The sequence below is a fragment of the Nilaparvata lugens genome, chromosome 7, assembly GCF_014356525.2.
Source record: "Nilaparvata lugens isolate BPH chromosome 7, ASM1435652v1, whole genome shotgun sequence".
Classification (NCBI taxonomy): domain Eukaryota; kingdom Metazoa; phylum Arthropoda; class Insecta; order Hemiptera; family Delphacidae; genus Nilaparvata; species Nilaparvata lugens.
This window is the reverse complement of record NC_052510.1, coordinates 53767638-53790890: the sequence shown is the minus strand read 5'-3', so window position 1 is coordinate 53790890 and position 23253 is coordinate 53767638. Positions and strand designations below refer to the sequence as shown.

Genomic DNA, 23253 nt, shown 5'->3' with positions numbered 1-23253 from the left:
TTTCATTTGTTTCAGTTTAAAAATGCCCCCTCTTGACTGTGGAAGAACGAGCCGAAATAGATGCTCGTTATGAAGTCTGAGGATCTGTGGTGCGAGTACAAAGATGGTGGAGGGCGGAACGAGGGATCCATGCAACACTGGAAGCAAAAACTGTTAAAAATTGCCATTCCAATTACTAACAACAGGGAGTGTCGCAGATAGGAGACGATCAGGAAGACCATCAACGTCAAGGGCAGCAGTGAATGTTGACAGAGTTCGTGAAATGTTTATGAGGAGCCCTAAGAAATCACTGTATCAAGGATCTCGTGAGAGTGGTCTTTCACGTTGCTATGTTGCAACGATTCTTAAAAAAGATCTCAATGTTTTTGCATCCAGTGTTCCATTGATCTCTCGTTTAGCCCTCCACAATCTTTGTACTCGCACCACAGATCCCCAGAACTCAGAAAGAGCTGCTATTTCAGCTCGTTCTTCCACAGTCAAGAGAGGAGGCATTTTTTAAACTGTTTTAGAGCTTCAAAGTTACTGTGATAGATACCTGGGGAAATAATTCAATATTATTTGGCAATTGTCACTAATAGAAATCTGCATTTTGTATACTATTTCATACATCTGACAGAACTTGAACGAAGATATTTGACCGTTTAATGGACACCTCACCACAGTATACTTATAGTATGGAAACTTGGCTAGTACCCTGACGCAAAAATCCGCCATCTTGTTAGGAAGCGCTGCATTGTAATAGTATTGATGGTAGGTTCGGATCACTTTAATGATCCGGATCAATTGATCTCGTTCACTGCCACGAGCCAATCAGAAGACCAGGATTGGAACTTCCCAAGGTTACGTGATGTGTCTACTATTTGCGTCATGTAAAAAGCATTGGTTAGATAGGCGTTTGATTACAGTTTCCATTCTGTACCTATTCTGTGACCTCACTCTATAATTGAATTTGTATATTATAAAATGTTGACTCGATCACTAATGAATGATTACAGAACTGTAGAAATCACATTCCACTTTTACTCTATACCGGTACTTGAATTGAAGCTGAATTTTATTCAATTCTGACTCTAAAGTTAGGCGCACACAGATCATGCCGTCATCGGACGGACGGCACGCATCAGACGATTAGATTTGATGCATTGTTTTCAATAGGAGTGCGCATACCAATACGATGCGGATAGGTATGCGCACTCCAGTTTAAAGCAATGCTTCAAATCATATAATCGTCCGATGACGATCTGTGTGCGCCTACCTTAAACCGGCTTGAATTAAAGCCGAATTGTATTGAATTCTGACTGTCTAATATAATTTCTAAATATTAATTGAGAAAATATAATTCCTTGACAAATAAAATATGATCAACTATTTTCAACAATAATGAACAGTAAAATTAATCAGATATACCAGTATCAGCTGTTTGGGTGGCAAAGCTGAGATCTGGCAACCCTTTTCTCCCATCTTCCTACACTGCCATTATAACGTGGAACTCACTATAGTAGCGGCTTCTATAGTGAGGTTCACGTTATAATGGCAGAGGAGAAAGATAGAAGAAAAACGTTGCCGAACCTCTGTTTTTTCAATGCCTTCTATAGACGGTAGCTGATACAGGTTTATTGATGTAATATTATCTATTATTATTAAACAAAAATCCAAATTAAATGCTGTAATTCACCCCGAAGACTTCTGCTACTGCAAATATTGACAACAGGGTAAACAGCTAGATGGAAATTAAATGAGCGCTACTATTCTAAAATTAATTGAATTTCCATCTAGCTGTTTACCCTGTTGTCAATATTTGCAGTAGCAGAAGTCTTCGGGGTGAATTACAGCATTTAATTTGGACTTTCGTTTAATAATAATAATTAATTCATTAGCATTTGAATAATTGCAATATCTCAGTAATTTCCATTTGTAATATTAACTGATCATCCTCGTTTAAAATAATTATAATTTAAGAAATTATATATGCAAGAAATTTTATTTTTCATAATTAAGATGAAATATTTTGTTAATTATTAATATTCTACATTGTTAAAAGACGATCTGGCAACAGAGCAAAGCAAGAAAGAGATAGCGCTATCGACTTTGTTGAATGATATAGTGTAGTCCACGTTATAATGGCAGTGGAAAAAGATAGAAGAATAGTGATGCCGATTCTCTGCATTAATTATATTTCTACACTGTCGAAAACATAATTGTCATCGTTGTGGACCTAGAAAAGGATAGTACCACCGGCTTTGTCAAATGATAGACAAGGATAGCAAAACCGAAGTTGATCAAATACTGTCATTATAACGTGGACCTCACTATAGCAACAAAGGGAATACGGAATTGGAAATGTCCGGAAGTGAAACGTACACATGACGTTTTCAATTCCGCTTTCCCATAGTAGCTGTAGACCCTACAGTTCACGCTACCAATGTCTCTGTGTGTAGCAGCATGCTTTCCGTTTAGCTTACGTAACCTTATGAATCACGCTACTTTTGGGCCACCCCACCATGTATATTACTATTTAAATTAAATGAATAAGTTGATATAGACAACAAAACTAGAGCACTGTGTAACTTTTTCACATTTAGCCCACTCCTATCTTATAGTGAGGTCCACGTTGTAATGAAAGTGGAGAAATATAGGAGAACAGAGTTTCCGATTTTCTGCCTTTTATAGAACATAGAATTAATAGAATAGAATTCAATTCGTTGACGTGGCGAAGTTTGTGCTATAATGTCCACTCTACCACTTAAACCATGAACATGTAGCTGATACTGGTATATTTGATGCAATATTAACAGTTTTTTTTTAATAATCTAATCAATTATTATATTATTATGCGCCAAGAAAAAATATTTATCGATGATTGAATAAATGAATGTTCATAATTGAGATTAGATAATATTTTATTTAAATATATTTTTGCATTGTTAAAACACGATCTGGAAACGTTGTTTAGGTAGAGAAAAGGATCCGCTATCTGCTTTGTCGAATGATAGAATAGGGTAGCAACACTAGATTTCTCTGGCTTTAAATTTATCATGTTTTTAATATTTTCCAATTTATTAATGCATTTTCAATTTTCAATGTATTACTTCACCTTTCTAATTACCACAGATACAACATTTTTAGTATAGCCTACAGTATATTTTGAATGTACCTACATTTTATATGACATAACCGGAACCTTATTTAGACTTTTTTATCAAAAGAAACAGTTTAGAGAGAGAAACAGTTCTAGTTTATCCTGTTGATTCCCTCCCAATCATTAATTTGATGTTGTAAACCCAAAACTGTTTCTCTCCCTAATTTTGATAAAATAATCAAAAGAAACAGTTTTAGTTTATCCTGTTGATTCCCTCCCAATCATTAATTTGATTTTGTAAACCCAAAACTGTTTCTCCCCTAATTTCGATAAAAATAGTCTAAATGAGGTTGTCATATCAAATTTACATTTAAAATATACAGTATACTAAACAGCATTTTGTATATGTGTTAATTAGAAAGGTGAAGCAATAAATTATTACTGTTGAAAATGCATTAATACATTGGAAAATATTAAAAAACATGATAAATTTAAAGCCAGAGAAATCTATAGTGTTGCTACCCTAGAATTAATAATTAAACACAAATGTTAATTAAATACTGCCATTATAACTTGGACCTCACTACAGCTGCAACCTCCCCAACACTAGTCACTGTTTTTATTTGTACTCGAGCTGAAACTGTAGTCCATCCTGTCGGTCGTTATTGGGAAACGACTTCTGCACCAAGCTGCTAGCATGCTGCAGCAGTAGGGTGAGCAGCCGCGGCACCTCACTGCAGCAAGGTGCCGGCTGCTGCGTCCTCAGCTGGAACTGAATGGTGTTGCGTTTGCCGAACCGGATCGGCAGCCGGGACCGGCAATGGTTGCACTGATGGTCGGTGTCTGTCGTCTGACAAATCGCCTGGCACCGGAACTCCAGGTAATCCATCCCCTCCACCGCCAACAAACAGCTATCAAACGATGCCCAAATTACCAGCACCATCACAATGAGATGGGTGTTGTGCATTTCGTCTGCAAAATGAAAAACAATTTATTGTCAACTTATCCATGGAACTAAAAGAAACTAAATTCACAAGTACATGAAAAACAAGATTCAGTTTCTTATGCTATATTTTCGTTATGATACTTATCAGTTTTGCCAAATTCATATAAATAATTCACAAATACATGAAAAACAAAATTCAGTTTCTTACATTGGAAGTTTATTAACAAAATTACAAAAGCTTTCATTGAAACTAAATAATTATCTAATATATACGGTAATATTGGCGTTGCCAGCAAAACATAGTTTGTGCGCTAACAACGAGCATCCAGTTAAGCTGTGTTTACATAAAAGTTGATAACAAAATGTTAAAAACTTGATCCTTACGTAGAGATTCTATTAGATTGAACATATCTTATCACATACATGATGAACATTTGTGTTTGTCAAGTTCCGTTCAATCTAATAGAATCTATAAGGATTAAGTTATTCACATTTTGTTAATAACTTTGGTGTAAACCCAGCTTAATTAAGCACTCCAATTGGGGAAAAAAAGAAAAAAAACGTTACTGTATGAAACAAAAAATTTAGAAAACACTTTCAAAAAAGTAGTTGTTTCAATGAAGGCTTTTGTAATTTTGTTAGTGAATTTCAAGTGTAAGAAACTGAATTTTGTTTTTCATGTATTTTTGAATTATTTATATGTATTTGGCAAACTGATAAGTATCATAGCAAAAATATAGCATAAGAAGATATCCTATAAGGTCATTTATGTCGTTTATGTTCCAAATTACAAGCAGGTTTTTGTTATCTCAAGCCGATTACTGTCGATTCTGTTTTGGCCATTTGTGAGTGTAAGAACGGCTCAGTATGAGTGCCGTTTTTCAACTCTCAACCAGACTACTAGCGTCACATATCACTACCTCCGTAAACAAAGCCATAGTGCATTCTGGTGACGTCAACAAAGGTAGTGCTCCTACACCAATAAACTTTATTTGTGGATTTCAACTGATCTATATCAGCTAGTGTTTTTATTGGTGTAGGAGCCCTACCTGTGCTGACGTTACCATCAACCACCGTAATGCACTATGGCTTCGTTTACGGAGGTAGAGCACATTATAGGCCTATAAGCTTCACGAAAAAGAACTACTAGGACTATCGGTTTGAGTTAACAGTGAAATTTTGACCATAAACGCCAGAGACCAGAAAGACCAGAAACGCATTTACGCATAAGTTATATCATGGGATATCTTATGAATGTCAATGTATTTTGACCCTGTTTAGTAGCTGAGGGTGCTAAATTTGGCTCCCACATCTCTCAGGTAAAGCTTCATCTATGGTGTGAATTTGAACCAAATCTGAGATACTTTTTTCTACTGTTTGAAAACGCACGATGGTTAGTCCATGGTTTTTCTTATTTTTTTTGAGAAAAATAAAAATCGATCAAACTTGCCAATGGTTTTTCTCATTTTTTAATGAAAAATAAAAATCGTTCAAACTTCGTGACCTTATGCTCTTTGATGCGAGGAACACGAATCTGGAATCAGATTTGCAAAATTTGCTACCGTTTATTGGATATGGCCGTTTGAAAATTTGCAAACTTGATGTTTGAAGCTGCATAACACACCCTCTTTAGTAACTGGGGGTGTTGAATTTTAAATATTTTTCGTATTCCAACTCGCCCTTGCTCTTGTTTGACATGTACATCTGCGAATAATTTTCTATGTTATTTTCTGTGAAATTATCAGTGTCTATACATATTTAGTTTGTGCCTCGTCAAGGCTCTCTCGTTAATAAAAAGCGAAGCAGTAACTGGTAATGCTTCCTAATTGCTCAACGTCAAACTACAACTACTGTACCAGGTTAAACTCACAGCTGTCACATGCGATGTGACATTCTACAAAATGTTTCAGCTTAGGCCGGTTACTGAGCTTGACCGACCGTCAGTGCTTACGTCAGTCCCGCTTGTCTTTTTCATAGATATTCCATGTATCCGTACAGAGCAGGACTGACGGCACGCATGCGTACGGTCAGGACCATGCGTTTTATACTGCGTACGAAGACCATCGGTCGAGCTCGTGCGCATCCGTTCCATCGGTCGACTGACGCGCTGTTGAAACAAATAGAAGCTTTCAGAGCTGTACTGATCAGTAGCCCGATCGCAACATAACCAATGTGCTGACACCTCTGCCCGACAATCAGCTGATATTGAACTGAATAACATAATGAGTGAATTCAATTAATAGTGTCATATTTGAATTCAGAGTTTTTCTATAAATTTCTTCAATCATTTCTAAATTTTTTTTATAAAAAAATCATATATTATTAATATTATCTACATTTATTTGATCCGTAGCTTAAAGTGACTGCAAGTATTTCCAATGGTGATACAAGCTCGAAATAACTCATCAAAATTTCTGATGGACATTCTGAGGTATTTAAAAAATGTATCTTCACCCCAAGCAATGATGTATATGATGATAGCTACTAAATTCCCTTTGAAATGCTCTTTGGGCTACCATCGGGTGAACTTGATATCTACGTCTTTTAATCATTTGTTTACGAAGATAATAAGCAGCAATCAAACAATCTGTAAAGGCGTCCATTTTGTGAGTCAGAAAAACTGATGTATGGATGCGTATGATCAGGATGGAGCATACGCACTGACGGTCGGTCGAGCTCTGAATGAGTAAAACTGATTCATCGATGCGTACGGTCAGGATTGTACATACGCACTGACGGTCGGTCGAGCTCTGTAACCGGCCTTACACTACAAATTCATTATACCTATATAGATTATCTCCTCATAAAAGTGGACTTGAATAATGGAAAATTGTTTTCAAAATTCCAGAGCATGAAAAATACTGGGCTGGGATCAAACACTACCTCCATAAACACTACAGTATCTCTGTTTGAAATATTTCCATTTCAAATAGGATCTTATTTGATGGAATGAATTAATAAATCAAGAGTCACTGTATTTTTTCGAATAAAAGTTGATACGTTTTCACATGAAATGGTTAATCGAATAACGGATTCATCCTGAGATTTTAGGTGGCCTATAATTTGAATCCAAAAATTATCAATTTTCCCTCAAAAAATATAATAATGTGCTATATATATAACAAATATTCGAAATTCAAATACAGTATTTTTCAGTAAATTATAAAAAATTTAACTAAGAATATTACCAAACTATTATTCATTCACTTTTAATGAGTAATAATCTTATTAGTAGAAATATTAGTGAAGAAATATTATTAGTAAGAGTTAATTATTAGTTAGTTAAATATCTTATTAGTAAGAAATATTAAGTGAAGAAATATGGAACCACAGAAAACTCCACATAAAGTGGAGAAAATAATGATATCCAAGTGAAATTATTATTAATGGCGGTTTTTATAAAATAAAATTTAATACGGTAAATGTAGTACTATGGAAAATATCATGAAGTAATTAAATTACAATTATTGCATCCGTTCCATTCCATGACAATTCTGGATATAGCCCAGTCAATGAAGGCGAAAAATAGACATCATTTGTCGGAACTAATACTGTAATTTAAAAAAACCAAACATCCATGACAATTATTTGTAATCAAAAGTGAAAAAATAATATTTATTTGAAAAAAGTAATAAATAATCAACTCACCACTGAAATGACGATCAAGTATGACTGACTGTAAATCTGTAGTCAATGTGAATGAAGCAACAATTTTCGTGATTGCCGAGATGTGAGAATAAACTTCCAGCAGCGATTTAGCTCGCAAAGACCGACTTCCCCCACCACCAGACCGACAACAGCCAATGATGGGGCATCAATTACAATAATGTGTTGAAACTTAACTCACACCCTTCTGGAAACTTGAACATGTCAAGCATGTATAAACTTGGTGCAGCTTATCCTCGCATGTAGGTGCTACATTTAAATCATTGCCAAACTTGTAAGTAGTGTTGCTTGACTGAAAGGGTTCATCAATGAGATGAGAATGTGAAGGAGGAATAAGAAAGGTTACAGTTTCAAATGTTTTATGAATAAATGTTTTCAAATGTTACAGTTTCAATTTCATTTTATGACACCAGAATAGTCATAAAATTGTATATAATATTTGTATTATTTATCACTATTATCACAGAGTATTGTTATAAAATCATCGTCAACTCTATTCTATTATCTATCACCATCAACAAAATCGATTATTATTACGATGATTAAATTGAGTTACAACAAAGTAATGATTGAATAGCATCATAATCTTATTTTAATATCAATGGAACCAACATTAAAGCTGCGTTTATACACCAAAGTTATTAACAAAATGTTTATTTTTCCACCCTTATAGATTCTATTAGATTAAACGGAGCTTGATAAACAAATATGCATATCATGTGTATAATAAGTTATGTTCAATCTAATAGAATCTATAAGGACGGAAAATAAACATTTTGTTAATAACTTTGGTGTAAACGCAGCTTAATGGCCGGCTTCCGATCTCGGGATTTAGCTAAGTTCTCGAATGTATCAAATAATGGAATTTTATGGTAGGCCTACTATCAGAGCCGGTTTCCGATCTCGGGATTTAGCTAAGTTCTCGAATGTATCAAATAATGGAATTTTATGGTACTATCAGAGCCGGTTTCCGATCTCGGGATTTAGCTAAGTTCTAGAATGTATCAAATAATGGAATTCTATGGTACTATCAGAGCCGGTTTCCAAGCTCGGGATTCTATACTTCTATACTGAGGGATTCTATTCTAAGTTCTATACTTTAAACAGCTGGAGTCAGAAAATTGGCTTTCCGAAACGTGGCGTAGTCGTAGTTTTTATGATAATCTTTAATTTATCATTTCTATAATATTGGAAACGTTGTTCCTTGACAAAATGAAACATTCATAAATAATTCAAAATAGCTGAAACTTAACACTATTTTCTCTTTGTTTTGTGTTCAATTTTCTAGTTGTTCGAGATTTAATTTAAACGTGGACTGCGACTACGTAGTTTCGGAAAGCAAATTTTCTGACTCAAAGTCTAGAACTTAGCTAAATCCCGAGCTAGAAAGCCGGCTCTAATAGTATCATAAAATTCCATTATTTGATACCGCATACTACGGGTATTGAACAAAATGTAACAAAATTATTAATTTAGACTGGATGGTTTCTAAACGCACTGAAGAAATAAAATACTGTATAAATAATAAATCCCACAATTCAATCCCACATTAACTGATTGATTTGAATTAGATTTTATTCTGAGGCTGCAGTCACATTGGAAGTGTTGTCTTAAACAATATTTACTAGTCAAAATATGAATAATTCAAAACTAGGAACAAGAGTATATAACAATATTCACAGTTTATACATTATATAACAACCATGGAGAAAAAATAAAAAATTGAGTGCCGGTTGCACAAAAGCCGGTTGAATTTTAACCGTGATTACGAGAGCCAATCAGAGATGGCCTTTTTGATAAGACGGCTTCTCTGATTAGTTCTCGTGGAATTAATCACGGTTAAACTTTAACCGGCTGTTGCCCAACCGGCACTCAGTATTAATGTTAAAGTTATATTGAATGGAAGGACGTACGACATACAATAAAATAAAAAACATATACGGTGTATGGTTTTGAATAGTTTCTAAAGTAAATAGTTTGACTAGTAAATAAAGTAGGCCTACAACGGCTGAAAACATTCCCTGATAATAATTAATGCAATTAATTCATATTTTTCATTGTGAATAATTATGTCGAAGAATCCAACATATAGATTCCTTGCATTGTCTACTTTCTTTCATGCGTTGATATTGTGTCATTCTAAGTTGAGCTGAAATTAGACTCATCATGTTCACCCGGTTCCTATAAATTCCTTATGTCCTAATTCCTAATCCACATCTAGTGCCAGTATTAAATACCCCCTTATACGTTGAATGAGGCCCGGTTGCACAAATGCCGGTCAAATTTCAAACGTGATTATATTTATAAACGAATATATTTTAAACGTGATATTATAAACCTAATTTCACGAGAACCAATCAGAGAACCCGTCTTTTCTAAAAGGCCTTCTCTGATTGGTTCTCGTGAAATAAATTACGGTTGAAATTTAAGCAGGTTTTGTGCAACTGGGCGTCAGTGTTCTAACTTTCAAGCTCCTTTAGTTCCACTCCATCAATCCAATAGTTTTCATAGTAGAGTTTGGACAGGGGAAATAGAACATACGGTAACAGCCGTCAGTCGCGATAAAGATTGAAGTTAATAAAAAAGCCATTAACTCAATTTTATCAGGTAATAAAAAGCCGTGAAATTAATATCATCAACTCAATTCTATAAACATTTCCTTTATTCAACATACACCCTAAAGACTGACAATGAAACACTAACACTCCAACTTACAAGCTAGTGGGGAAAACAAGCTTACCATATCACATTTATTTTATTGTAACAGTACATTCACCACATTCCGAAATAAATCTAGGCTACTAAAATATACATTAAAAATCTATTTTATCTTTAATAGAAACAAAGGGAACTACGATAATTCAAGTCATGTTCAATGTAAAACAACATTGTAATTAGAAATAAACTGATATTAAAAACTTTAGTGACATTGAAACTGCACTACTAGAACTTAACACAAGATTGTTATTGTGAAGTGGCATTGTCAGTGATTTATTATTATAAATAATATCTTGCGTATACAAAAATTCAAGACAAAATTAATTTTGTTCGTAGTTCGTAAAATAGGATATGTAACAGAACTATTGTGAAAAACGCAACTTTGTCCATAGAATATACAATAATCGCTATAGTGAGGTCCTCGTTGTAATGGCAGGGTAGAAAGATAGGAGAACAACGTTGCCGATCCTCTGTCATGTCAATACTTTCTATAGACGGTAGCTGATACAGGTTGATTGATGTAATATTAACGGTTCATTCTCGTTTAAAATAATCAATTATATTTTATTAACCAAGAAATTATATTTTTCAATGATTTCATAATTAGGATGAAATATTTTGTCAATTTATTATTTATTCTACATTGTTGAAAGACGATCAGGAAACTAAGCAAAGCGAGAAAAAGATAGCGCTATCTGCTTTGTTGAATGATAGACAAGGATAGCAATACTGTCTAACCTAACACTGCCATTATAACGTGGACCTCACTATAGTAGAAAGCACTGAGTTTTCAAAAAAATTTACTGTAAATTATATAATCCTCTGTAACTTACACAATCTCAGTGCAATGAACTGTAAAATTCAATGCCATTTTATAAAATTTATGGAATAAAAATATTTCATAATATTATTTCTAACGCTCAAAGAAAGTATACAGTCTGTGATTTAGATTGAAATTATATATTTAACTGGGCTCAACTCATTTCTATTGTGGAAGAAAGGCTCAACTCAAACAAATGAATAAAAATGTGTAAAAATTTATTCATGGAAGATGTTTTACATTGTTGATCTTCAACAGTAGGTATTTACTAATTCGTTCTACAGTAGTTTGTATCAAACGGATAGACGACTGACCACCATTCACATAAAAATATTTATAATTTACAGTAGATTAATTATTGTATTGTACATTATATACAATCATATAAATGTAATAAGTTACAGTATTTAAGAAAAAATGTTCCAGTTTTATCTGGAAGGTAATTTATGGCTGAATGGAATGGGCATAGTTGCTATTTACCAAACCTTTGTTCACAATTACTGTATCTATGCAGCAGCGAAACGAAATTTCTGAATTTGATTTTGTGATGTGTCTGTAAGTGCCTGGAACATAGAGAAACATTGACACATTAAATAATTATAATCTTGAAGGAACTTAATTTTCAAAAAAATTTACTGTAAATTATATAATCCTCTGTAACTTACACAATCTCAGTGCAATGAACTGTAAAATTCAATGCCATTTTATAAAATTTATGGAATAAAAATATTTCATAATATTATTTCTAACGCTCAAAGAAAGTATACAGTCTGTGATTTAGATTGAAATTATATATTTAACTGGGCTCAACTCATTTCTATTGTGGAAGAAAGGCTCAACTCAAACAAATGAATAAAAATGTGTAAAAATTTATTCATGGAAGATGTTTTACATTGTTGATCTTCAACAGTAGGTATTTACTAATTCGTTCTACAGTAGTTTGTATCAAACGGATAGACGACTGACCACCATTCACATAAAAATATTTATAATTTACAGTAGATTAATTATTGTATTGTACATTATATACAATCATATAAATGTAATAAGTTACAGTATTTAAGAAAAAATGTTCCAGTTTTATCTGGAAGGTAATTTATGGCTGAATGGAATGGGCATAGTTGCTATTTACCAAACCTTTGTTCACAATTACTGTATCTATGCAGCAGCGAAACGAAATCAAATTGCATAGTGTTCTATTCTAATATGAATCAAACAAATATGAAAATCTTTTAGAATATTTCCTTATATACCTAAATGATGTAATAAAATAATATGAATATCAAGATAAATTTCTCTACAAACTGATATTCTGATATGTCATTCGATAAACAATACTTTGATAAATTAATCCTCAAGATTTAATTGTTTTATTTGCATAATTATTATTATCCTAAATCCTAATTAAATGCAACTTCCAATTTATTTCCATCTGTTTTATTTGCTACCAATTTCGAAATAACCACCCCAAAGATTACAACATTAGGGTGTGATCACATTTTGAATGCGTATATGTGGAAGTGCATAAGACCAAGCGTGCAGATGAGAAACATAATCTGTAAAGATCAATTATAGAAACACTCACTCTGAACGCTTGCACTTGCTGGTTGCGTTCAGTGTGCGCAGCTACATGCAATTCACAACGTGTTTCAATGGCACTTTTCAAGTTTTGTTTTTCGACATATGCAAGATCTGATGTGCACTTGCATTCAATGTGATCACACCCTCGAGGTGCATTTTCGTTTGTGCGTAAATTTCCGCAGTCGACGACGACAAGCATTGTTGACATTCATATTGTCAAAATTTCAAGTGTGCTAAAACAGCTGATCAAATAACTTTTCATTATTTGTCTTTATTATTAAATAATTAAAGATTTACAATAATATCAACATATTGCAATTTAAAAGTATGAACAAGTATAAGCTCAACCTGCCCCATTAAAACATAATCTTTTAGGTTATGTAGACAAATTGAAATCTACCCAATCTGAGATTCTCTCCTTGTCGTGGTTGACGACGGCATTTACACACAAACGAAAACCCAGCTTTAGGAGCTAATATCTCAAAATGATGAAAAAATATGATCTTTAGTAATTGATCGATTTTGGTGAAATAAAAGTATCCAAATCGAAAAATATAAAATGAAAAAGACTAAGATATTGTCAAAAAACCACAGATTTATTGATACTTAGAAAGACCGGTTTCGGTTATTATACCATTGTCAATCTCTGATAAACTCCTGATGGTTTATCAGAGATTGGCAATGGTGTAATAACCGAAACCGGTTGAGATTAAACTCCTTATGGTGTATCAGAGATTGACAATAGTGTGATAACCAAGACTGGTTGAGATATAATTTCCTTATGGTTTATCAGAGATTGACAACGGTGTAATAACCGAAACTGGTTGAGATATAAACTCCTGACGATTTCTTAGTCTTTTTCATTTAATATGAATAATTACCACAATATCAACTTCTCAACTACACAAAAAGTCAAATCGAAAATCTTGAAAAAAATTACCAAATAAAAGTTTCTAAAAGCGTGATGCACAAACTTCAAAGGGAAACACCAGCAAAACATTCATAGAAATCGGCGAAAACAAGCTGAAACTGGCTAGTTTCTAAAAGCGTGATGCCCAAATTTTAGTGGGCAACACCATAAAAACATGAATACCGTGTGAAAAACAGGTAAAATAGGTATGAAAGTGACTGGAAGTCGGAACAGTGTGAAAGGTGTATATAGTCTGGAGCTGACTGGAACTCGGTACAGTGTGAAAAACACGTAAAAATAGTCTGAAGCAGGCTGGAACTCGGTACAGTTTGAAAAACAGGTAAAATAGTCTGGAACTCACTGGAACTCGGTGACACGCAGCTGCCAGGGCGGGAACCCGAAGGTGGAGCAGGCAGGGCCACACACTATGGCGAGGTCAGGGTCGGGAGCCTCTATCAGCTGACTCATCTCCCGCTCGAGGAAGGGCTGCGTGACCTGGGAGGCGGTCACCTCTCGGCTGCGGCTCAGTGCAGCGCTCAGCTCCGCCACCAGCCAATGGCCGTCCGCTATTCTGAACACGTCCACTTGCAACTCTGGCCTCCAGATGTAGCCTGCAACCGAAACCACAACTAAATCACATGTCTCCGTCGCAAAACCGAGGTTCTTCAGTGTGCATGCGTACATGAAACTGTATACTAGCTGAATTTATTTATTTCATTGACAATCACAAATCATAATTATAATATATAATATGATTGAGAGAAGACAACAAGCATAGCCCAGAACATAGCTTCAAACAAGCTATAGAACAAGCATAGCTTCAATGCAAGAAACATGAAGTTGTCTTCTTCCAAATTTTTACAAATAAAATAAAAAAACTTACTATTTTATAATTGAAAATCATATTATCATTCTCAACTATGAATGATTGGGAAAGGAACAACAGGCTTAAAGCCCAAAACGGTTCCTTTCCCAAATTTGCATTGAAATCCTCTATTTCAAAAGCCAATGAATTATGCAATTATTATAAAACTAAATACAGTATGATATTAGAAAGCTGTGAATCTTCAATGCAAGAAACATACAGTTTCTTGAGTAGAAGTTTACGATGAGTTTATCCTTACGAAAATTACTTAACATAACCACTATGAAGACATCTCCAGTAATAAATGAAAATGAAAAAAATCTTTATTAGGCGGAGTTAGGACTCTGAAGTCCTCTCTACCACTCAACCTCGAATAAATTGTAATAATAGATTGTGAACAGATAAAATTATAATTTATAATCGAATTGATAACAATAGAATAAATAATATTATAGAATAGAATGACTTTTTTTATTTGTTGACTTGGAGAAGTATAGACAAGTTTCCACTCTACCACTTAACCACGAAATCTATATATATAAAAGCGAAATGGCACGCACTCACTGACTGACTGGCTCACTCACTCACTCGCAGAACTAAAAATCTACCAGACCAAAAACGTTCAAATTTGGTAGGTATGTTCAGTTGGCCCTTTAGAGGCGCACTAAGAAATCTTTTGGCAATATTTTAACTCTAAGGGTGGTTTTTAAGGGTTTAAAGTTCGTCTTTTAGCATGTATATTCTTATTCTCTTAATTATATAATTGAAAAAAGGCCATACCATATGTTAATATAGAACTATAATCTAGAGAGAGTACCTCTTCGAAACAGTTGTTAACTGGTAACTAAATTAATAATTTTGTCAGGTTGGCATTAAGTTGAGTTGACTTTGTTAGGTTGGCACCAAGTTGAAGATTGAAATGCATTTATCGCGGAAAAATTGATTGGGAACTGCTACTTCAATCAGAGCTATTCCTGGGAATATTATATTACTAGCCGTCAGGCTCACTTCGCGTTTAGCCAGACGTTTAGTCTGGACCCCCGACTGGATCGTCCTAACATATGATAAAAATGCTCAAATGAAAAATGCAGGCGAACGAAGCGAGCCTGCTGATCTCACTCTTGGACGATCCAGTCGGGGGTCCATGGGGCGGAGCCCCCTGGCTTGACGGATATGGCGAGCGAAGCGAGCCTGACGGCTAGTAATTTTATAAACTAATTAGTAATGAAATATGATTAGTGATGTTATTAATAATGGAGTTATGAAATAATTAATGGAAAAATTAGCAAAATTATATGTGTGATGTGAAAAATTATATAATGTAGGATACTTTATAATACATCATGTTATAGAATGTAGGATAATAAAATACAAGACTTATAGTGAGATTCATGTTTTATAGGATAATTTATAATATATGTTATAGGATGTAGGATAATAAAATACAACACTTATAGTGATATTCATGTTTTATGGTCAGTGGAAATTATAGGGTTGCGAAGCCTCAGATTTCCGCCGTCTTCTAGAGTAGATAGTATGATTCAAGTCACCCTGGTATATCTGATAGAATATTCATTGTTGATTGTCGTTAATAATGATAAATTACATTTCATTCGGCAATAAAATATATTTTTCCTTAATTTATTAATAAATTATCATAATTTAGATAACATATTTTGGTGGTTAATCACATTTGTTCATAGCTAACATACAATTAGACACCGTTGAAGAGATAGAAAATGATAGAGCTATCTGTTTTGTCTAATGAGAGACAATGATAGCAAACCAATGTGAATCAGGTGCTAACTTTATAACGTGAATATCACTATACAGGTAAAAGTGCTACCACAAATTGACATTTGAGTTCTAACTATATAAAAAAGATACGTCGGTCCTGCTCCTCCCCGGAACTATATAACCCAAAATACGCAATTATGAAATATTATTAATTACTTATAGTTATGAATTGACAGAATTTATTTATTTGATAAATTGTCACATTACAGAACATTCGAATATTACCCATTATTTAACTGGTGAATTGTCAAATACATAATCTATTCACAGAAGGTTATTAGTTTATTCAAGTTTACTCTATTTATTATTAGTTGTACAGAATGCATAACAAAAAATGTTGGGTGATTATAACCAACGTTTTATTTCTCTATTATTATTAAAAAATGGTGTTCATTATCAGAAATTTAATATAGATAAGACATTAGACGAGAGATCAGCGTAAGTTAGTGATAGAAGTAACATAGAGGTTAACTGGATACTGCTGTATTAAGTAATAACTCTTATTCCAATAGCAATCAGCATTGATTTTACGTAATATATCTAGTTTCTATCTATCTGGCCGGTTAGATTAGTTCAAAAATAGTCAGCACACGCCGGAAACTAAGAGATCCTGGAGTCGATTCCCAGGACATGTTTAATTTGTGTGCAGTATCGTTCCACGAGTTTCCTATATCTATAGCTATTTCCTCTTTACCCAATGTTTGCTATGTGCAGGAGTGTTCAGAGTATTTAAAAACATTTATTTGGAATTTTGTTCAATTCATATTACTTATCTATTAGCAAAAATCACTGACCGATTAAATGCAATATCTATAGTTTCTTCCACAGATAACTAGTTGGCTACTTCTGTAATTCATTTGTGAATGAATTATATTCTTCGAGCTCTGCGATACAGACTATTAAAAAAAAAACTTCAAAGATTGTAATTCGATCAGAAACTGATAAAGATTGATCAGTTCCAAGACTGATCAGATAAACTGATTTATTCTAATAATTATATATTTCTTCATATTGCAATCAGAGACATTCTGATATCACATTTTCAATTTATTAAGTGAAAAATTTTTTATGAATGCCTCAAAAGGGTTTACATGCATTTGAGTTGCCCAATAATTTATTGCATAATTTGATTCAAGATTATCTTTTAGAATGCACGTGAATGAATAATTAAGAATCTAGAAACACTTTCCATTAATTGAGCTGACACATTAATTTATAATCAAGCTTGAACGATATAACAGAATGACCTTTAACCTTCCTTCTAGGCCTATTTTTATCTACACGCCTTCGCAGACACAGGCAACCTTTCAACATCAATATAGTAACATTGAACTTGCATGTATTAGTAAAATTTGTGATGATTAAATCAAAATTGATTCAAGAATAAGTTCAAGCAAGATTTAGGTGTCCAATTATTAGATTTACAAAAGTGCGGTATGAAATGTTGAACAAGTGAGTATCAGATCATGCATAGAAATTTATATTGATCAAGCTTAGCGTACACCGATGTCGGAAGAGTGCAGGAGAAGGTGGCGGGATTTCATTATAAAATCGTCTCGCGTCGGTTTACGTATCGATTGATACTCATAAATCTTGCGTTCATCCATCAAGATACAGTAAAGCTTTGGTCGAAAGATAGAAGACAATATTATATTTCATTAACTATCTTTTAAATAAGTAGACTTGTGAACAGCAGTTGGCGGAATGGGATTGGATTTTCGTTTATTCAAAACTTGACTATAGACAAAATATGTTTTTATTCAAGTATTGATAGAATCTTCTATCAGTCTGAATAAGAATTCAAGCTAACAATAAGAAAAAAATTAGAATGCAATAGAAAGGTTGAAACTTGAAAATAATTTCCTTAACCCTATATGTATTATATAGGTTCTAGTATGCCATTCTTTGGCCCAGAGCCAGGCTGTGTCATAAGCAAAACAACTGCCTTCCACACAATAAGAAAATGGTACAGGGACTTACATCACCAGCAATAACAGGGTCACCATGGTCAAGCACTTGGCAAAAGGCTGCTGGCAGACGCAAGCCCTCGCTTCACCAGCTGGCTGGTGAGGTTGGGTAAAGGTCAGGTCAAGCAGTTGATTGCCCTGATAACTGGACATGGCCACTTCAGGAAACATCTCCACACAATTGGACTCAGAAATGAAAGCCAGATGTGTAGGCTTTGCAATCAATCTGAAGAGACTGCCAAGCATATCATACTGGATTGCGAAAGACTTGGCGCTAGAAAAAGGGCTCTGTTTGGCTGTAAGCAACCAGGTGAGGAATGGGATGTTGGTATAGGGGAGGAACTCCTGGACCTTGTAAAGGACACAGGAGTTGGGTTGCCTAACTAACAAACTTTGGGACACACAATAAGCTTCGAGTGACGTGTGAGGTTCTTTGAACCTTTAAATCTTTGAATCCGTCCCTTCAAAAACATGAACATTTAAACCCTAAGGCTCAACTCACACTTACGCGACTCAGGTCGAGAAGAGACTCGACTCTAGTCGAGAGCATGTGTTTTCAAATGGTGACGTCGCGGAGAATAGAATCGACTAGTCTGAGTGTCACCATTTGGAAACACATGCTCTCGACTAGAGTCGAGTCCCTTCTCGACCTGAGTTGCGTAAGTGTGAGTTGAGCCTTAGATATTTTAAATACCTATGAGAGGAAAGATAAGAGTTGTTTCTTTGATCGGAAATTTGTGAATTTTGAAGAAGGGAATGATCGAAAATACTATATCACACAGAATGGATCCTGAAATATTGATGCGCCTTGTATTCGGATTTTTTAACTGTCCCGCTAGATTTTTTCTTGAAGGATTATTGATCAACCTGCCTGGATCATTACTGCAAGCGAACATCTTGATCATTGCAAGCCCATTTTTGTTAGGAAATAGTAATAAGCCACTTCCTCCTTTTGTGCCATATGTACGCATAGAAGAATCAACAAAATGTGCTACCTTGGACTGATGTGCATCACCACAACACTAGGCATCGAGAGCTGTTTCACGTCCCCCGGGTGCGCCACTCAGCTTAGTACGCCCTCCAGTGACCTACGACTCGGACACATGGATAATGACAGAGAAAGATAGAAACAAACTCCATGCCTTTGAAAGAAGAGTACTGCGGAAAATTTATGACCCAGTACGACAGGGGTTGGAATGGCGAATCCGTTCCAACAAGGGATTGGAAGACCTGAGGGAAGGACAGACCATGGTTCGATTTATAAAGGCTCAAAGAATCAGGTGGTTGGGTCATGTGGAAAGGATGACTGCGGGCAGAATCCCTAAAATTGTGATGCGGGAAAGACTTAACAATACGAGACACAGAGGCAGACCCAGGAAAAGATATCTGGATGAGATCCTGAATGATTTTATGAGTTTGGGAATGAGGGAATGGAGTGGCAGTCAACGATAGAGATGCATGGAGGTAGATAGTTGCGGAGGCCAAGGCTCACCATGGGCTGTAGCGGCATACAAGAAGAAGAAGAAGGGTGCGCTTCCAGAGATCGCGGGTATGCTATAGGAGTTCAACACTAAGCTACTTCAACAGGCTGCATGCACGAGTAAAGCAGTTAGACCTCAGTGTGTTCGAGAGAGTTGTGACCTGTTCCCTGACAACTTATTAGCTTATAAGCTTTCCAGGGCTATTAAAGTGTCCAGGAATTTCTGAATCAAATCATATCTGGCTAAAATGCTTTCAAGTTGAAGATAGAGAGCAAGGCCTTGAATCATAATCAATTTTCGATTTGAATTGGATCACTGTAATCTTGATAAATTGGTGTTGTCAGTTTTGTATTTTATTCATGACATGACGCCATCGATCCTGCAGGTGTTGGTAATGGATGAAGAAGGTATAAGGTGTAAGGTACCTCACATTAAAAATCTGGCAAGTTTAATGAACTCTTAATCATTGGACCTTTGTAACTTCCATATATCGTTAACTGTAATGACGATTATGAACGTGATTTTGATAAAGAAGCGAAATAATTTCCAATATTATTTACTAAAATCAATTCAATGATTGCCAAGTTTTGTGAATGTCGTGTAAATTCCTCCAAGAGTGTTTTCTACTCAAATGAAGAGTACATTCAACATTACTCCACATGAATGATATAATGCTTTATTTTCCTGTGTCTTGTATTTGTTACTGTGGGCTGTGTCTTTTTTGTTCGACCATTTAGATTTTTTGACAATCTCCTGATCCCCCTGTTTTAGGTGGGCAGTGAATGTTATTTATTCTATCTATCTATCTATGATATTAGTTCAGTATTTCAGCTATTTGTTTTGGATTATTTTGGGAGTAATACTCAATAGTTTATATGTCAACAGTAGCCCTACCTTGGGTTGTGACCAACTACAGGTTGTGACAATTCAATAATCTATTTCTATTTCACGCAGGACGTACGCAGTTTGCGTATGGTAGAAATAAGTTAACAGTTTTCAATTTATATTGCGCTTATTCCTGTAATAAAATTTCAATTAGAATTAAATATCAGATATTAAATAGTTTAATATTATGAACAATGTCTATGTAACTTAGACTTACCATTAATATCCCGCTTAGCCTTTTCTCTTACGAGGTCGAAGGATCTTCCCCATTTGATTATTTTCAGATTTTCCTTATTCTGTCTACATATTGCTTCATACAGCTTTAGTGGTTCGATATCTGAAAAAAATGAATAAAAACAAAAATGAAATTGTGTCGTAAAAAGGATTTAAAAATCAAGACAGAATATTGGCGTATTCTAATTTAATCGATTCGATTTATGAACAGTAATAGGACTACCCATATAAATTGGTAGCGTGCAAAGCACAAGCTATCCCTTGTGGACTTGTGTTCTGCCATGTTGGACCCCAACTAAAGAGGCAACTGACGCGTTGAATTTTTTTCGCAGAAGTCGTCAGAATTAGTGCAGGAGCGTCTATTTTGCTCGTATAGTTTATCACAATAGAGACAATGTGCAATTCCATATTTACTAGACGCGTGGTTAGAGCCGCTTCGACTAACCTATAAATTCATTACATTCGATGACTAATTGGATTTTTATGTTGTATGAACATTATGGCGGTACTTACTTACTTGTTATTTGTCTCTAGGTACATGAATGAGAAGTGTTGCCTAACTACTGTTTATTGCTCTATAATATTCATATCTAATAAATCATCGAATCTAATTAATTTATAGGTTATGAGCTCAAGCCGCAGCTGCTCTAACCACGCGTCTATTAGAAACGCCGCTAAGGAACTGCTTCTTCCAGCGCGTCTGGCGCACCAGTAAATTTGGGACCATATATACAATCAAATTCCTGGCACTGAATTTGAATCATAATAGGGTCTGATTATCAAAAATTGGAATTATACACTGATACCCTATTTAAATGTTTTTAATTTGGTAGCTGAAACACAATACTTGGAAAGCTTTAGTTAATTTTCTAAATTTCCAATGGTGATGATTCATTTCTTGATGTGAAACAGATTGTAAATAATGCCACCGTAATTTGAATTAAAGTAGTCTAACAAATAGCTCAAAATTGATTAATGAAGGTTGGTTTGATACCTATTAGGGCGATTGAAGATGAATCATACAACATTCTACAAGAAAGTTTTGAATAAATTGGAATATATTCGATTAAAAGTTTTGTATATCCATTGATTAGGTAAAAAGATCAAAATATGCTAGTAAAAATGTAAATTACATACTCGTATGCAAGATTAAACAATGAAAATGCCATTTCAAACATGTAGGTTACCTTATATTAGAGTTAAAATTATGATAAGAATAGTTTTTTTGGAATTGTTATGAAAAATGTATGAAGACTTTATTAAATAATTACATCAAGAGACTCGATTAGTAGAAGTTATATGGTATTGGATCAAGCTATTTGAATCACATTAATTGATGAAAGGTCAGAAAACCTTTTGATATATAAATCATAATTATAATATCATGGAATTTACAAAAAAACTTACCATCATTTTGCTCATAGAAGCTAATATGCTTTATACCTAGTTGATTACACCACAACACTATTTTTACTAAATCGTTATATACAACACTTTCACAGCCTATTATTATAACTAAATGTCTTGGAATTTTTCTCAATGATGAAATGTATTTAGCACTGGACAAATAATAGTTTTGTTTTGGAAATAACCCTAGCCAAATGCAAAGTGTTCTAGTTCTTAGAGAAAAATCGATAATAACTGAGTTGATAAATGCATATACTGAGTACAGATAATGAATAATATTTAGAATCAAAAGGCCAATGTTTAATAGACACTTATCCGAGACCACAGAAACCATAACTCAAGAGCCCGCCGGCGATAACCTCTTGTAGATTTATAAAAATTTCTAGGCTAAACTTTCCAAAATATGAGCATTTTGAACTTCTCAATCTCATTTGTTGTTATAACTATCTGCTTCACCAGTTACTTTAACTTCCATTTATAAGTATAATTAAATTTAGGATAAAATAAGCACATTACATTTACACACCAAATAAAATTAGACATAACAAGGGAAACAAGTACAAAAAGCTCTTCTCTTTTGCTTGCTTATCTTTCTTGGCCAATGGTAAAATCACACACACCCACTCTATTTCAAGAGTCAGCTGATTTGTCACGAGCCACGAGCACAAGGTCAAAGATAAAAAATAATAACAAAATCAAGTATGCACTGAAATAATATAAAAATTGAATAAACCAGATTTTTGAATGAGAAGTTGTAATTCAAGATTTATTCCAATCTCTCGAAATGGATAAATCTAAATCTGAGTATGAAATCAATTTATGAATCGGAATCGATAAAATGAAACGAAAACTTCTACGTTGTAAACTTGTTCGTTGTAAAATGTGTTTGAAAGCATA

General features: G+C 34.2%; 2 protein-coding genes across 2 annotated transcripts; both read right to left on the bottom strand.

Annotated features, from left to right (window-relative positions):
- Positions 1-3328: 3328 nt before the first annotated feature.
- LOC111045933 lies at positions 3329-7965 on the bottom strand. Its single transcript, XM_039433160.1, has 2 exons — positions 7674-7965; positions 3329-4051 (listed from the first exon to the last, which is right to left on the bottom strand). The coding sequence occupies exon 2, from the start codon at positions 4044-4046 to the stop codon at positions 3699-3701; it is 348 nt and encodes a 115-aa protein (XP_039289094.1). The 5' UTR covers positions 4047-4051; positions 7674-7965; the 3' UTR covers positions 3329-3698.
- Positions 7966-10331: 2366 nt separating this feature from the next.
- On the bottom strand, positions 10332-22990 carry LOC111045940 (dehydrodolichyl diphosphate synthase complex subunit nus1). The gene is made up of 4 exons (XM_039433159.1): positions 22357-22990; positions 20933-21052; positions 14082-14331; positions 10332-11792 (listed from the first exon to the last, which is right to left on the bottom strand). Exons 1-4 carry the CDS (start codon positions 22688-22690, stop codon positions 11702-11704), a joined length of 795 nt encoding a protein of 264 aa, XP_039289093.1. The 5' UTR covers positions 22691-22990; the 3' UTR covers positions 10332-11701.
- Between the last annotated feature and the right edge of the window lie 263 nt (positions 22991-23253).